Here is a 14,684-nt window from a genome sequence, read left to right as displayed (position 1 = left end):
GGAGCAGGCCCTCTGTGATCTGGGGCGGTGGGGGGGGGTGGCAGTGGGCAGCTGGTGGTGCCCCCCGACCTGCACACACAGGGAGGGCCTGGCCTCCCCCAGGCTTGGGAGCATTTCTGAGCCTGGCTCTGAGCCCTGGGTCTGACCTGGAACGGTCCCCAGGCTGCCCGGGCTGGGGTCTCGGCAACAGAGCCAGAGACCCAAGGGCAAGCGGCTGATCTGAGCGAGGGAGTATCCGTGGAGACACTGGTGGAGGTGGGCGACGAGGGAGACAGAAACGTCACCCGCCGATCCATCCAGCACAGGTTCTGGGGGTGGCACAGAGGCTTGCTCTGCAGCATGACGCGGCACCGGGGTCTCGGGAGGAGAAGCTGAACCTCAGTGACACCACCTGAACTTCTGGGCACCCCCCCACCCCCCCCCCGTTCCTCCTGAGGTCACCGCACAGCGCACTTCTGGTCCCACTGTGGTTGCCTGGGCACCTGCCCTCAGCACCTGCCGAGGCTCAAGAGGAGGGCCTGGGACCCACGGGGTTTTGTGGGGAGCCCCTGGCCTTTGGAGCTCACAGGCCACATCCAGGGCTAGGGCCCCTGCTGGGGCCCGCTGTCCCTCCGGCTGCCTGCACCTCCCGGCCTCGGCAGGGTGCGTGTGGTCGCTCCCCGGGGAGCGGCAGGCGTGGTTGGGGCCCCTGCCGGGGGACCACGCCCTCCTCACCGTGCGGGCCCCAGAGCCTGAGGGCTCCCAGGTGCCCATTGCTGGAGCTGGGGTCCCTCTGGTCTGCTCTGCCTGCTACGAGATTGAGTGGTCCTGGGGCAGGCCAAGGAACGGGTCCCAAGTGTTTAAACCCCTGTCTCGAGAGACCAGGGACAAATTCCTGGGTCCCGGAAACCTGAGTATGCCTGCGTGTGAATGCCTATGTGTGTGCGTGTGCACGTGCGTGGATGTCTGTGCGTGTGAGTGCACGCGGGTGTACTTAGGCGTGGGGTGGGGACTCCTGGGGGAGACCCTGGCTGTGGCAGATACCCTCCAGGGTACGGCCGCGAGTCCAGTCTGTCCCATGGCCACACCCAGCCCAGACACCACACTGGCCCAGGCTCTGCTCCCTGCTGACCTCTCCCTTGCCAGCCGCACCCCCCACCCCCCACCTCCCGGCCTCCGAGGGCCAGTGAGGCCTCCCAGTGCACCCAGTGCCCGGCTGGGGGGAGGGAGCCAGAGAGGCTTGGGAGCCCAACTTTCCAGGATGTTCTTGCTACTTTTTCTTGAACGTGCCGTGTCTGGAGACACGTTCTTCTGGGGGTTGCCGCGCAGGCCGTGACTGCGGCCCGGCCCCTGCTGTCCCGTCGGCCCCTCCTCCCAGCTCCCCAAGCACAGGGGGACTCCCTGTCCTGGAGGAAGCCCCCCCAGGCCTGGGTGTCCTGGGGCCATCCCATGTTGGAGGGCAGGCTTCAAAACCCAGACCCGCCGGGCTCTGCCCTCCGGCTCAGCTTCGAGGACGCCACGCGTGAGGCCAGCATGACAAGGTGTCAGGTGCAGATCCCACGTTCCCCCGAAGATGCCAGCAGGGGGTGTGTGGCCTGGCCACAGTGCGCTAACAAATGTGCCCTCTGCACCCAGGGCCCAGGGGCTTGCCGCCGTGGGAGGCCCCACCCAGGGCAGGCGAGAGACTCCTGGGGAGCGCACAGCCAAGGCCCTGACAAGTCTGCCTCTGGTTAAGTCAGACACGCACATGGCTGGGAGGGAGCCCACGGCGGATCCCTCCTGTGGGTCCTGCCGTGCACAGGGGTGGGTGGGGCGGGCACCGCAGGAAGGTCGTGGCGAGCGGGCGGTGGGCCGTGCCTGGGAAGGGGCTGTGGGCAGGCAGCAGGGCTCAGCTGTGGGCTGGAGTTCGCTCAGGACTTCTGCCCCCCCACCCCCCCGCCAAGGAGACGGTGTTGGTTTCCAGCCTGGGGGGGTTTCCAGCCACAAACACAGAGGCTTCAACACCCCCGTTTGTGACTCACAGAGGCTCAGGGGTGCGGGCACGACCTAGCTGGGTCCTTGGCTCAAGGACAGCTGGGACAGATGTCAACCGGGACCAACGGACTTCAGGCCCTTCTGAGCTGCCTGGTGGGGCGGATTCAAGGTCACTAACCGAGGTCGTGGGCAGGCGGGAAGCTGGTGTGAGCTGCCTGGTGGGCGAGGAAAGGGAAGATGTTCCGGATTTAACAGGACCACCCCAACTGGCTCTAAAAAAGACAACGCTTTATTGAGTGTGACAACCATCCAGATGTACAACAGAAGGCACGCGCGGACCCTGCGGCCACCCTTCCGGATACCCCCACGTGGCGACCCCTTGCTTCCGCCCCCCAGGTCCCGAGGAGCCACGACACCCGATATCCACCACCCGCCCAGTGTGGCCGGGCCAGTGCGAGCGCGGCCTGCCACGGTCTCCCCGGCAGTCACCCCATCTGGGTTCTCGCACACAGTGGGTGAAGTCCCACCCCTTCGCTTGCACGGCGACACAGACACTAATGGGAGCCAAGGCGGAGGGAACCCCCCTCTCCGGTCCCACCGTTTCAGCACCAGTAAGACTAATGGCTCAGAGGCCACGCTCCTCCCCGGTCCCCGGAGCTGCTGGGGGGCAGGAGGAAGGGCCCCGGATTGCAACACTACCACTCGGGGCCTGTGCACCACGGCAAGGCCTGTGGCTCTGCCCACGGGAGAACACGTTTTAGATGGGGTTTCCGGGCATCCTCCCCGGCCCCGCTGCCTGTCCTACTTCTGTACCTGAGTCTCCAGACAGGAGCGCGGGCCTGCCCACCCCCGGCCTCCCCCCGGCATGGCGTACAAGACCCCTGCACCCTGCCAAACACGTGGGCAGCGGTGGGCACGGCCGCGTGGGTCTGCCGAGGCTGAGGCGGAGCCCGGAGCTGCTGCTGCTTCGAGGACGGCACCATCCTGGGCGGAATCTACTCCCGACCCGGTGGGAGAGCCGACAGGGGAAATGCACGTGCACGTGGCCCTTAGCTTCAAAACAACGTCAAGGCTACGTCCGTCTCCTAGGAAACGTCTGCTTCCAGACTGGACTTGGGGAAGCTGTTTATTAGGGACAGTGGCTGCAACGCCACCTGAGAAGAGGTGAGGCGAGGCGAGGCGAGGCAGGCGGCACACGCCTGGGCCCCGCACGGCGGAGCGTGCCCGGCGCAGTGCCCGGCGCCCTTCCCGCCTGCTACACCTGGGGCGTGGCCTTCCCAGGCGGGGCTGAGCTTCTGGGGACACAGCCCGCATGCGGACACTCAGGATGCAGTGGAGGCCGTGGCTGTGGACCCCACACCTCCCAGATGCTGAGGCACAGGGTCCTGGGAGGAAGGCCTGGCGGCTCGGGTCCCGGCTGACCGTCATTCCACGTCCTCTTGCGGCTCCTGCTTGTGCAGAGCCTGGAGCCGGCTGACCACGGTCTGGTGCACGGCCTCCAGCCCCTCGGCGTCCAGCTCCCGCAGCAGCAGCAGGATGGCGGTCAGGACATTGTTCTGGGGGCACAGAGTCGCTGGCTGAGGGCCAGGCCGGGCACGGCTAGGCTGCCCCCACCCTGATGTGCACGTCCCGGGTGAACAGCCTTCCAGACAGGAGACACCGGGCAGGCCCTCAGGCAGACAGAGCTGCGGCCGCCTGCGGGTACTGCCCAGAGAGGCTAAGCGGCCAGCCCTCAGTCACACAGCGAGCCAGGCAGCCGGAGGCAGAAGGGAGCTGAGTGGCCCGGGACGGCGATCAGTAACGTGTGACCAGACACGTGTGCTCAGGTGTGCCATGCGTGTGCACACGTGCACCCACAACACACGCATGGCACACGTGAGCACACGTGCACCCACAACAGGTTTCTGTCCGCACTTGAGCAAGAAAGGATTTTGCACGTGAGGACTACTCCAGCTCGTTCTTCTTGTGGGGTGACAGGAGAGTCACGTGTGAGCAAAGGGACGTGCTCAGAGGGTCACCGGGCTGAGCCACAGAGTCCCTGCGCGCACCAGGGCGCTGACCTGTGGCCTCAGCAACGCTCGGGTGTCCCGCTCCACCCCCGTCTCCCTGCATCTCCCAGGCTCGCAGGACACCCCCCTGCCCACCCCTGGGGGAGGGAGGAGCCACGGTCCAGGTCCACGTTCACAGCAGAACCAGGGCCTCCTTTCCCGTCCCCAGAAGTTGCTTTGGTGACTCTGGGTCTGCGTTTGTGGAGGGCACTGAGCTGGGTCAGTGTTTAGTCTCGGGGCTCCCCCCGCCCCCCCCCCACAGTGTCCTCCAGAGGCCTGGGCCTGCCCGCAGGGCCTGCCCTGCCCCGGGGCTGCGTACGTGGGGGCTCCTCTTGAAAGGTGTCGGAGAAGCTTGCACAGACTGCTGAGCTGACCCCACGCACACACCCTGCGCGGGACCGTCAGCTGTGCGGGGTGTGGTCCCCAGGCTCCGGGGGCAGCTGCCAAGACTGGCATTCAGTCTGCAGTCACTTCTGTCGGCGGCTCTGGGGGGACGCTTCTCCCGGAGGGTGGGTCGGCCCCTCCCCGGCACAGGGCCTCGGTCCCTCTCCCTCTGTGCCCCCCACAAGCTTGGCAAGTTCCTCGAGGGGGTGCTGGCGGCCCCCGCCCCCCGACTGTGGAGCCTTTCCCTCGTGGGCCCGCACCAGTCCCGTGGCTCTGCTCAGGCAGCACCCTCCCGCGTGACCAGGTGGCGGGGTCCCCACTGGGCCAAGCTAACGGCGGTAACCCTGTCCTCCTGGCCAATGACGGCTCCCACTGGGGACGTGAGCAGTTCCAGCTGATGAAGCCGGGCCTGCTGGCTGGGGGTACACGCGGCAGCTGCTCTTGACCAATGAGGGGACACACACAGGAAGAAACGGTGTGAGCCTGGATCGGAGGACCAGCCCTGTGACCAGCAGGGGAACAAGCCCCAGCACGAGCCAGAAGGACACAGGAGGTGGACAGACACTTGGAAAGGGCCGGGGTCTCTGACCGAGCTGCCCACATAACCGACTTCTTGTCAACAACCCATTACTCCTCCCAGGGATGAGGACTGTGTCCACCTGCAGGCGGGAGGCCCCCCAGCAGCAAACCCCTACAGCTTTTGTGCCACCACAGCAGCCGCCCCGCCCCCAGGCCAGAGCCAGGGCTCTCCTGCAGCTGTTGGTGGGGGGGGGGGGGTCTCCTCTCTCTCTAGGCCGGCTCCTTCCCACTGACTGAGCTTAGAGCCAGCGTCCCGCCCTCTGGGGCCTGGCTCGGTGTCCCTGGGTGTCTCCAGCCCATCCAACCATCCCCCCACCCCGCCGCCCCCAGTCTCCACATCCTGGGCAGAGGGAAGTGGCACCCACGTCCAGCCAGGCTGTCTCTGTCACACTCACCCTGTTCCTGCGACCGCTCACGGCTTCCCTCTGTGAGAAGGAGGGGAACGGGTCCCGGGAAGGGGGCTTCGGGCTGAGCTGGCCCTGGACACTGCAGGTGGGAGAGAGAGCACAGGGTGTGTGAGCCTGACCTGCTCGGGGCCCCATGTCAAACCCTCCGGAGGCTGAGCGCAGCGAGGGAGGCAGACTGCCACTCTGTGATGTTTCTGGGGGACGGGGTGGGGGAGGGGCGGGGGGATGGGAGGGGACGGAGCAGGGTAGGGGCAGGGGGATGGGGTCGGGGGGACAGGGCAGGGGAAGGGCGGGGGGACTGGGGGGATGGGGTGGGGAAGGGGCAGGGGGACGGTGGGTCTACCCTCCACACCCCCCGCCAGAGACAACTTTGCTGCGTCTGGGCTTCCACCGGGGCTGGGCGCTCTGAACACACAAAGCTAACGCAGAGCAGGGGCTGCAAAGCCCGCCCCCAAGGTGGCGTCCATATGGCCTCGCACGCGGGGCAAACGGAACAGGTGGCTTTGCCGTCACCTGGACTCAGCCCGACAGCCTCACTGGGAGCAACGGTTTCTACAACATTTCGCATGTGCGGTTTATGCTCAGAAACACCCACGACAGTGCAACCCGCCCCCCAAGGCCGCGTCAGCCGTGTTGGCAGTGCTGTGGCCCAGAGGGCCCTCCCTCGGGGCACACGCCCCTCCCATCCCCTCCCCCGTGGCAGCTCAGCCGGCCACGGTCACAGCCACGCGACTTTCCCTCAGGTTCTGCGGTGCTGGGCCCAGCAACGCTCCCGTGCCCGCCGGTCCGCTCCACCCGCCCCCACCTTGGGGCTGCTCCACTGCCAGGGGCTGGTCCAGACCCACACAGGCCCCGGGCCCTGAGCCTTGCAACACATAGCAGAAAGCCGGCTGGGATGGGGAGCACCGGGATGGGGAAGAACCACCCTGGGGGGTTCCCTTCCCTCACTGCCCAGTCATGCAGGCCTGGGAAAGGCCCACTGACCCCACAGCAGGACCCCAGGGACAGGCCTGCCGTCCCTCCGGCCTCACCTGGCCTCCTCCTCGCCACAGCTGAGCGCGTCCCGCTGGATCTCAGCAGCGGAGTTCAGGGCGCTCAGGCCGTAGGACAGCTCGGTCCGGCCGTTCCCTGCTCCCTCTCCGCCGGGGGCCGTGACCTCCTCTCCCTCCAGCAACGCTCGGGACAGCTCCTCCTCGGTCTCACCGCTTCAGATGACGGGAAGGGAGCAGAAGCATCAGTGCGGCCCCTCCCTCCCCCCCCCCCCCAAGCCCCCTGGACCACAGCATTCGGCTCTGCTTTAGACAAGAGGCATGCCTGTCCGCCCCGCTGGCCAGCTCAACAGCACGGTGGGGTCGTGCCTGTCACACCCTGACCCTGGCATGTGCTGGATGAGAGCCTGAACTTCAGCAGTTCTGCAAGTATTCATAAGAAGTGAGGGGCGCCTGGGTGGCTCAGTCGGTTAAGCGTCCGACTTCAGCTCAGGTCATGATCTCACAGTTCGTGAGTTCAAGCCCCATATTCGGCTCTGTGCTGACAGCTCAGAGCCTGGAGCCTGCTTCGGATTCTGTGTCTCCCTCTCTCTCACTGTCCCCTGCTCATGCTCTGTCTCTCTCTGTCTCAAAAATAAATAAAACATTAAAAAAAAAAAAAAAGAAGTGAAATTAACGTACACTTTAAAAAGGAACAGAGTGCATAATATTTAGTCCATTTCACTCACACGTGGCTTAATTTCCCGGAGTTAACGTGTATGAAAACTGCTCACCCAGGGGAACAGAACTGCACACGTGGGGAGGGCCAGGGACCGGCACGGCCATTACAGTGGACCCCAGGAAACAGGCACGGGTCCCGGACAACGGGTGTGGTGCAGACCCGGGCTGCAGGGAGGCGCCCTCTCGCCTCCAACAGGAAAACCAGGGGACCCGGTGCTTGGAGGGCAAGGGTCCCCTCTGCCTGCAGGGACGCTGCCAGCCCTCCCGGACCCTCGACGCGCTCGCCAGGGCGCTCAGGGAAGTGCAGCAGTGCATTCTGACAATAAAAGGGCAGCGGAAACAACTCTGCTCTGACAGTGGGGCCGATGGGCAGCGTGGGGTCCGTGGGCAGCGTGGGGCCGTGCCCAGGGCCCCTCGCCCCACTCACGCTTGCGAAGTGAGGAGTGCAAACCTGGGGGCTCTCCCCAGAGACCATGGTGGGGGGTGGGGTACACCTGCCAGGTCCACAAGGATCAGCAACACGCGGGAAGGGCGGGGGAGAGGGGGGGCCCCCGTCGGGGCGGCGCGGACACCTACTCTGGTTGTCCAGCTTCTGCAGGTGCGGCAGGTTACGCAGGACGGTCATGCGGTAGAGGTGTGGGTCGGACCCGCAGCACGGGTTCTCCGCCAGCCACAGCACACGCAGGCGCGGCAGGCCCTTCAGGTAGTAGAGCTCCGCCAGGCTGGGGATGCGGTTCCTCCGCAGGTACAGCTCACTCAGCTGCTGGCAGCGGCTCACGGGCTCCAGGGTGGACACGCTGTTGACGCTGCACGGGGACAGCACGGTGTCAGCTGTAAGGCCCGCGCCCATCCGCCCTCCCCCGGGAAGCTGATCGAAGCTGGGAGGCACGAGTCACGTTCCACGAGGTGCCCGGGGCGAGGAGAAAGCGTCAGGAGTACGGGCAGCTGTGAGCAACCCCCAACTCGGTGAGTTGTTAGGCTCACCGAGTCAATGGGGAGGTAGGAGGGCCCACTCTCCCTCACAGGACAGGAAACAGGCCTCCAAGGCACCGTCTCCATGCCCCAAAGCAGGCAGCAGCCAGCAGAACCCACAGCAAATACAAGGAAGCCCTACCCTACACACGCTGGGCACCGAACTTCTGAGCCCCGGCTTGAGCAGCAGGGTATATGGGTTTACATTTTCCGCAGAGATGTGAGCACATCACAGACAGAAGGTCGCCCAGGCATCTAGGCAGAGACTCTACGGTCTAAACGGACACAAGCAGAAAGCTCGCACCTCCACAAAAGCAAGCGGACTGTGAAAACACGCTCAGCGCAGTGTCCAGCTGAGCTCAGAGCCCAGTGTCCTCGTGGGCCTGGTGGGAGCTCCTCCTCCACAGCTTTGGGGACGCTGCTGCTCCCTGCCGAGCCGGAGGGCACGGGTGGGGCCACTCCAAGAGACCCTGCCCGACGAGACCTATCTAGAACATTCTCTCTGGAGTCTGTATCTGCGTTGGCAGCGATGTCCTGATCCTTCCAGGGACACCCCTGCAATTCTGAACACTCACTGACCGCAGTTACCAGCGCTCAAGGTGTGCGGGAGCTGCCCAAGGCACAGGCAGGGGTGTGGTGGGACCCGAGGCTACACGCTGGCCCGGTCCTCCTCGTCGACCACCGGGCTCTCTGTGGTTGGACTGAATGTCTGTGCCCCCCAAACTCATACGTTGAAACCTACCCCCCAAGGTGCCGGTGTTTGGAGGTGGCTGGGTCAGAGGAGCCCTCACAACGGGACCTTAGGAAAGAGACCCCCGAGCTCCCTCACTCCTGGCCCCACCTGAGGACCCAGCGAGAAAATGGCGTGTGAACCGGAAAACAGGTCTCACCGGACACTGAAAATCCAACACCCTCATCTTGGACTTGCGGCTCCGGAATAGACTGAGACAGGCCTTGTACACACGAGGTCTAAGACCGTAGGGAAATGACCGCACCTCACCAAAGATCGGCACCCTGTGTTCACAAGGCAATTTACACCCAGACCCAGTGCCGCCAGATACCCAGGCCCTGGAACCTGGGCTCAGTCAACAACCCCGGGCCTTGTCCTTTCTCAGAGCCGTCCACAGGGCGCTCAGAGAGGCCCAGCGACCTGCCCCAAACCACTCCAGGCACGGCAGAGCCGGGGTTCAAGCCACGCCTACCTCCAGGTTTCCTGCTACTTGGGGGAATGGAAGGCAATATATTTATTTGTCAGGTAAGGCTTCCTGGGGTGTGGGCTCAAACCTCGGCTTCACTGATACGAGGCAGTGACAGTGACAGCTGGTGTGTGCGCACTGGCTCAGCGCTGCAGCCCCTCCTCACTGCCCCCAAGGGGCAGGCGCTGGTATTATTTCCATATTACAGATAGGGAAACTGAGGCCCAGGGACCTGAGCCTTGCCCGACGTGGGAGGGCCGGCATCTGGCAAGCGGTGATGACTCACGGGCTCTCTCCAAACAGCCCAGCTGCCCGAAGTCCCGGCAGCACCTGGTTCAGCCACGGATTCCCTAGTCTGTTAAGATGCCAAGGCCTCCGGAAGAGGTGGCTATGACCGCTCAGAGGCCGTGTTTTGTGGGGACACTGGTGGAGCTCCCGGCAGCTCCGGAACCAGAGGGCAGAAATGGTGGGGGTGCTGGAGGTGGACGTGGCCACCTCGAGGGCAGCTGCTCATCACATGGGGGTTGCACCCACTGAGCATGGTGAGGCTGGGCACGGATGCAGCGGGGCGTGCTCGAGGGGACGGCCGGGGGCCCCTCATAAGGAGGCAGAGCTCAGGGGGGCTGAGGCACAGCCAGGCCTTGTGCCGCCAACCCTGCTCCGCACACAGAAGCTCCCCACCCCCACGCCCCCAGACAGACTCTTGTTGGGAGCTTTCAGATTATCCGAGGGGATCTGAGCCTTCTCCTTTTGAGCCCCGTGACTCAGAGCACAGCAGGCGTTTAGGTACCTGAGGGTGATCACTTCCAGGCTGGGCATTTCCCGGCAGATGGAGACCTAGGAAGGAAAGGAATGTGATGGCAGACACCGCCAGGCGCTCTCTCCACGAGCCCGGCACAGGGACGGGGTGGCACCACAGAGAGCCCCATCTCAGCCCTCCGCGCCTACGCGGGGCAGCCGCTGGCCTCATGGGGGCTGACACAACACGTGACAGCAGGCAGGCTCCGCACGACACTCCGCTTTGCACCCAGACACTCCCTCAACATGAAGAAGCACGTGCTCTCTCTAGGACTTTGGAGAGCATCGCCGCTATCAGAGGCCGCTATCCCTGAGATGCCCGCAGAAGACATCAGGGGAGGGGACCTCAATGGCCCCTGCGTGGACAGAGAACGTTTCTTTTGCTGTCCCTGAGGCACGGGGAGAAGGCTCGGCCAACGGAGCTGGGGCAAAAGGGAGACAGGATTGGAACTGGACCTCACACCACATTAATACCGTTGATTCAGGGAAAAGACCAATGGGGCGCTTGGCTGGGTCCATAAAGTCAGCCTGGAAGGCCAATGGGGGGTACAGCCCCCACAAACGTCTGTGCTGCCACGTGTCAGGCGTGGAGCCAGATGAGGCCCTTGACCTCCAGAGGCTCATGGTTGGCTCAGAGTGCTTTACATGTGCAATGGGTTTGTTTCTGCTACAGTGGCATTTTTGGGTTTCAGGGTTTTTTTTGGGCTGCTGAATATGCAGCATTTCAGCTGTAGCAGGAGGTGGAATCAGCTTTTCTGGATAGCCCAGTGTCTCAGCAGCACTTCTGACTGTTTTCAAGGAAAGGGACGGTTCACGTTACAAAAGTGAGAAAGAAACCACAGGTACACAATCCGTGTGTAAGTCCGGGACGTTCACTCTCGGAGAGGGAGAGGGCAAGACCGTTCACAGACCCAGAGCTCAGCTCAGGGCACTGCCCCCGCCCAACCCAGGTGCCCATCTCTTCCCGCCGTGGCCCGGGGGGTGGGGGTGGGGGTGGGGGTGGGGAGCAGAATGCTGGATCTGACCAAGAACAGGGCCAAAACGAGCAACTCCTCAGTGACCCAAAGCCTTCCCCCTCCTCTGGGAGACCTGGGACACGAGGCCTTTCATTGACTAAATACTGAAAGGAACTTCAGAATAAAGCTGGGCACTCGGGGGTATGTTTTTCATTAGTCATTCTACATTCCAAGCACTGCTAAATGAACAAAGTACCAGATTAGGGGCTGAATTGAATGTGTGCGGTTCTGTAAATTTAACAGTTCTCTTGAGGGACAGGTGACACCTTTGGGGACCAGGGGGCATCTGGAGATGATCAGCAGAATACTTACATCTGTGAGGCGGCTGCCCCTATGGAGAGAGAAGACATACTTTAATTCTGTTAAAGCTGAGTAAGAAAACAAATGGACACAAATTAGTGACAAATGTCTACAAACTAAAATTCTATAATTCCAATGATAAAGTGAGGGAAACCTTGCCCAGATGACTCACAAAAGTGTCAAAAGTTGTCACACGACTGAAAACTGTTTACGTCTGGTGCCTGAGGGGTGCTTCTCAGACTGAGGAGCCGGAGGGCTGCCCCACTTGGAGGGCACAAAGACCCACTCACCCTCCAGGCTGCCGCAAGGCAGGACCACTTCCCTCACTGATGTAAGCAGACAAGCAAGTCCTTGTAACAGGCCACGCTCGAAGGCTGAACACGCAGCTTATGAGACCAACACTAGAGAGCCTGAAATAGGGCCCTTGTCTCTCCCCGCTCTGGGGAAGCATGGCCACCCCACGCAAGACAAAGAAGCATATTGTTGAGAACAAACGGCAGAGCCAAATGTCAGAAGTGCCAGGGCAGAGGGAAAGGCTTTTTAATGCACAGGCAGGGCCCACTGCGGTCAATCTGCCCACACTTCCTGTGAGGCCGGTCTGCCCCTGGCTGGGCTCCCCACGCCCCACCTGAACTGTCCAGTGTACAGGGGTGCGTGAAGCCTTGCTTTGAGTCCCCAGTGAGCACCTGAGTTCATGGAGTGGTTCTGGTCCTTCCTCAGCCCAGCCAGACCTGGTCACCCCCCAGACAGGGAGTCACCTGGGGAGAGCCCCTCCCCAACAGGGCCCAGTTACAAGAATGTTTATGGATTCCTTACTTGGGAGTCTCAGCTCTCTCTCTTTCCCACTAGAAATGGTGTTAATCACCTCGGTCCCCCACCCGATTAGTAGACCTGGCCCAGTGGCTGGCAATGTCAGAAATCAGATCCTTCCAGAGGGGACCCGTTTGCCCCATCTACCGTTTGTCCATTGCATCGGGCCCAATGCCATCTAGAGGGCTGACAGAGACTTCGCGGTAATGCCAATTGTCTCAAAGAGTGCATGTTTGGGGCCTGGGTCTGAAGCACCACCACTCCGCGGGGGCAAAGATTCTGGAATGATCCTTGCCAAAGGCCACCTGGGCTGGTGGCAGCACTTCCTGCATGCTGGGCGGGGCCCTGGCACTAGCTCTCCTCCGTCCCGAACCCTTTTCTGGCCCCTCCGCAGGCCCTTCCCGCCCCCCGCCCAGAGCCCAGGTGCCGGGCGGGGGTGCTGGGCAGCGGGAAGGACGTGAGGGGACGGCCCCGGGCTCTGGGCCCTCACCAGCAGTTGAGCTTCCGCACGCTGTGCAGCTCCGAGGCCTTGGCCCGGGACAGGACCATCTTCCGAGTCAGCTTCATGGTGGAGGGCCTCCCGGAACCCGCCCCCGGCCCCCGGCCCCCGGCCCGGCCCTGCCCTCGACCAGCCGCCCGCTAGCCACGGGTTCCCGGCTCCATGGCGGCCTGTCTCCAGGGGGCGGGGCCCGCGTCGTCAGGGGCGGGCCCTGCGAGTCCATTGGCCATTCCTTGAGGGGCGAAGCGGCGCGAGCGAGGTGGGGCCGCCCGGGCAAGCGCTCAACGCGTTAGTTCGGCCCTCGAATGCCCCGCCCCGCCCCTCCGGCTGCGCGCGTCCAGGCCTGCGCGTGCGCGGCGTGGGGGCACGGGGGACGGAGAAGTGTCTGCTTCTGACGTAGTTCTGCTGCGACCCAGGTGAGGCCCCTCGTCGGGACAGACCGGCGATACCGAGTCACCGAGCACCGAGGCCCCCAGCTCCGAGTCTTCGAGCCCTGAGATCCTGAACCGCCCCAGCCCCGAGCCTTCTAGCTCTTGAGCCCCCGAGCTCGGAGCCTGGAACGTAGACGTGACAGTGTCTTGACTCCCTGAATAACGGAGATTTACACTGTTCAGATAAGAAGCCAGCCCTAGGCCGGTGTGGATTTCCTTTCCCCTTGAGCATAAAGGTACCCCCCCCCCACCCCGTATTAGGCGTTTCAGAAGCCAGAGGCGCAGCTTACGTTGACTGGCTTTGGGATCTCAGAGCTGTCGAAGGTGACAGGACCCAGCTTTAGTCATCCTCCTCTGTCCCCTTTTCCACTGGCCCCCCTGTCCTGCCTTTGGCCTGCCCGGCCCATCGGCAGAGCCTGCTAAGTCGCTCCACCCTTGATGTCTGTTCGCCCTCACTGTCTGATCCGGTTGTCCTGCAGGTGGTATCTGATCGTCTCCGCCTGCCTTTAGCAACACCCCCGACCCGCGATGTCTCAGTACTTTTCCGTCCCCTGGGTTCCCCCCACCCCCACCACCACGCTGACCTTGGCTGTAAACCCCATTTGTCTTTGTATTTGGAGTGGAGGCCAGTCTCTCTCCCCTATTCCAACAGCCTTGAATAAAGTCTTCCTTACTGTTTTAAGAAGTGTCAGAATAACTTTTTCTTGAGCGGAGGTCAGAGACTGCTTTCCCAGGACGTCACAGCAACCTCTGAAGCCCAGGGCCCCTGAGACTGGTGGAGGGCCTGCCCGTACCAGGGGCCTACTGCACGACAGGAGGGGGAGACGCCGTGGGAGAGAGTAGACTTCCTATGGGGTCTCCTGTCCCTCTCAGCCCTGCCGCTTGTATCACAAAGACGACATAGGGATTTTACAAAGAGGAAAGTCTGCCCATGGAGGTTGAGCAATTATTGCTGTTCTGTGGGGTTTGTCCACGTGCTGTGTTTTGCTGGGCCACGGGGTGCCGTGAGCAGTTTATCGGTCAGATTCTTGCCCTGAGGCCTCTCATCAGTGCATGGGTGAGGTGGCCCCCCCCCCAAAATGGTGTGTGAGCCTCCTCAGGCAACAGAGTGCAGTGCTGTTCTTTGAGGAGGAAGAAAGCCCGTAAATAGTGCCAGTCGGAGCTCTCAGACGGACCCTGGGTCTAGTATCGGGCTCTGGCGACCTGTCCAGGTCTCAGGGCAGGACAGGAGTGCAGCCTCACCGAGAGTGGCAGGAAGAGTCCAAGAAGCCCAGGCTGTGCAAGCTTGCAGAGGCCTTCTGGCTGTCCCAACTTGGGAGCCGCATCAGGTGACGGGAGAGTCTGCCCAAGGTGTGGGTGACCTGCCACCAGCAGATGGAAGCCAGCATCTGCATTTGCTGGCCCTGCTTGTCCCCACCTGGCTGAGATGGCCTCTCCTCCTCCTACCAGGACTGGTGTGGTCCAGGTACAAGAACCAGACCAGGCGGGGCCTGAGCCACACCACGGAGGCTGTGGGACAGGCCCCAGCTCTCGGCAACAGGGCTGCACCTGGGAGGCTCTGTGTAGGCGATGGGGGTGACAG

The 14,684-nt window shown here is 63.1% G+C and overlaps 1 protein-coding gene and 1 long non-coding RNA gene across 2 annotated transcripts; one reads left to right on the top strand and one right to left on the bottom strand.

The window, feature by feature from the left end:
* Positions 1–2,220: 2,220 nt before the first annotated feature.
* Positions 2,221–12,880, bottom strand: CFAP410 (cilia and flagella associated protein 410). Its single transcript, XM_040483783.1, has 7 exons — positions 12,663–12,880; positions 11,375–11,393; positions 10,039–10,085; positions 7,653–7,886; positions 6,403–6,576; positions 5,360–5,450; positions 2,221–3,509 (listed from the first exon to the last, which is right to left on the bottom strand). The coding sequence occupies exons 1-7, from the start codon at positions 12,737–12,739 to the stop codon at positions 3,378–3,380; spliced, it is 774 nt and encodes a 257-aa protein (XP_040339717.1). The 5' UTR covers positions 12,740–12,880; the 3' UTR covers positions 2,221–3,377.
* A 213-nt stretch (positions 12,881–13,093) lies between these two features.
* LOC121035875 (uncharacterized) lies at positions 13,094–13,784 on the top strand. The gene is made up of 2 exons (XR_005793122.1): positions 13,094–13,338; positions 13,582–13,784. It is a non-coding gene; the product is annotated as an uncharacterized LOC121035875 (long non-coding RNA).
* The last annotated feature ends 900 nt before the right edge of the window (positions 13,785–14,684 follow it).

The sequence above is a fragment of the Herpailurus yagouaroundi genome, unplaced genomic scaffold (genome assembly GCF_014898765.1).
Source record: "Herpailurus yagouaroundi ecotype Mexico unplaced genomic scaffold, PumYag 162, whole genome shotgun sequence".
Taxonomy (NCBI): Eukaryota; Metazoa; Chordata; class Mammalia; order Carnivora; family Felidae; genus Herpailurus; species Herpailurus yagouaroundi.
The sequence above is the reverse complement of the archived record's forward strand: the minus strand, read 5'-3'. Positions and strand labels throughout refer to the sequence as shown.

Coding starts and splice junctions, on each gene's coding strand:
- CFAP410 (XM_040483783.1), bottom strand. CDS start 12,739: ATGAAGCTGACTCGGAAGATGGTCCTGTCCCGGGCCAAGGCCTCGGAG. Junction 6,577..7,652: donor AAGCTGGACAACCAGAGTAG/GTGTCCGCGCCG, acceptor CGTCATCTGAAG/CGGTGAGACCGAGGAGGAGC. Junction 5,451..6,402: donor TGTGGCGAGGAGGAGGCCAG/GTGAGGCCGGAG, acceptor TCCCACCTGCAG/TGTCCAGGGCCAGCTCAGCC.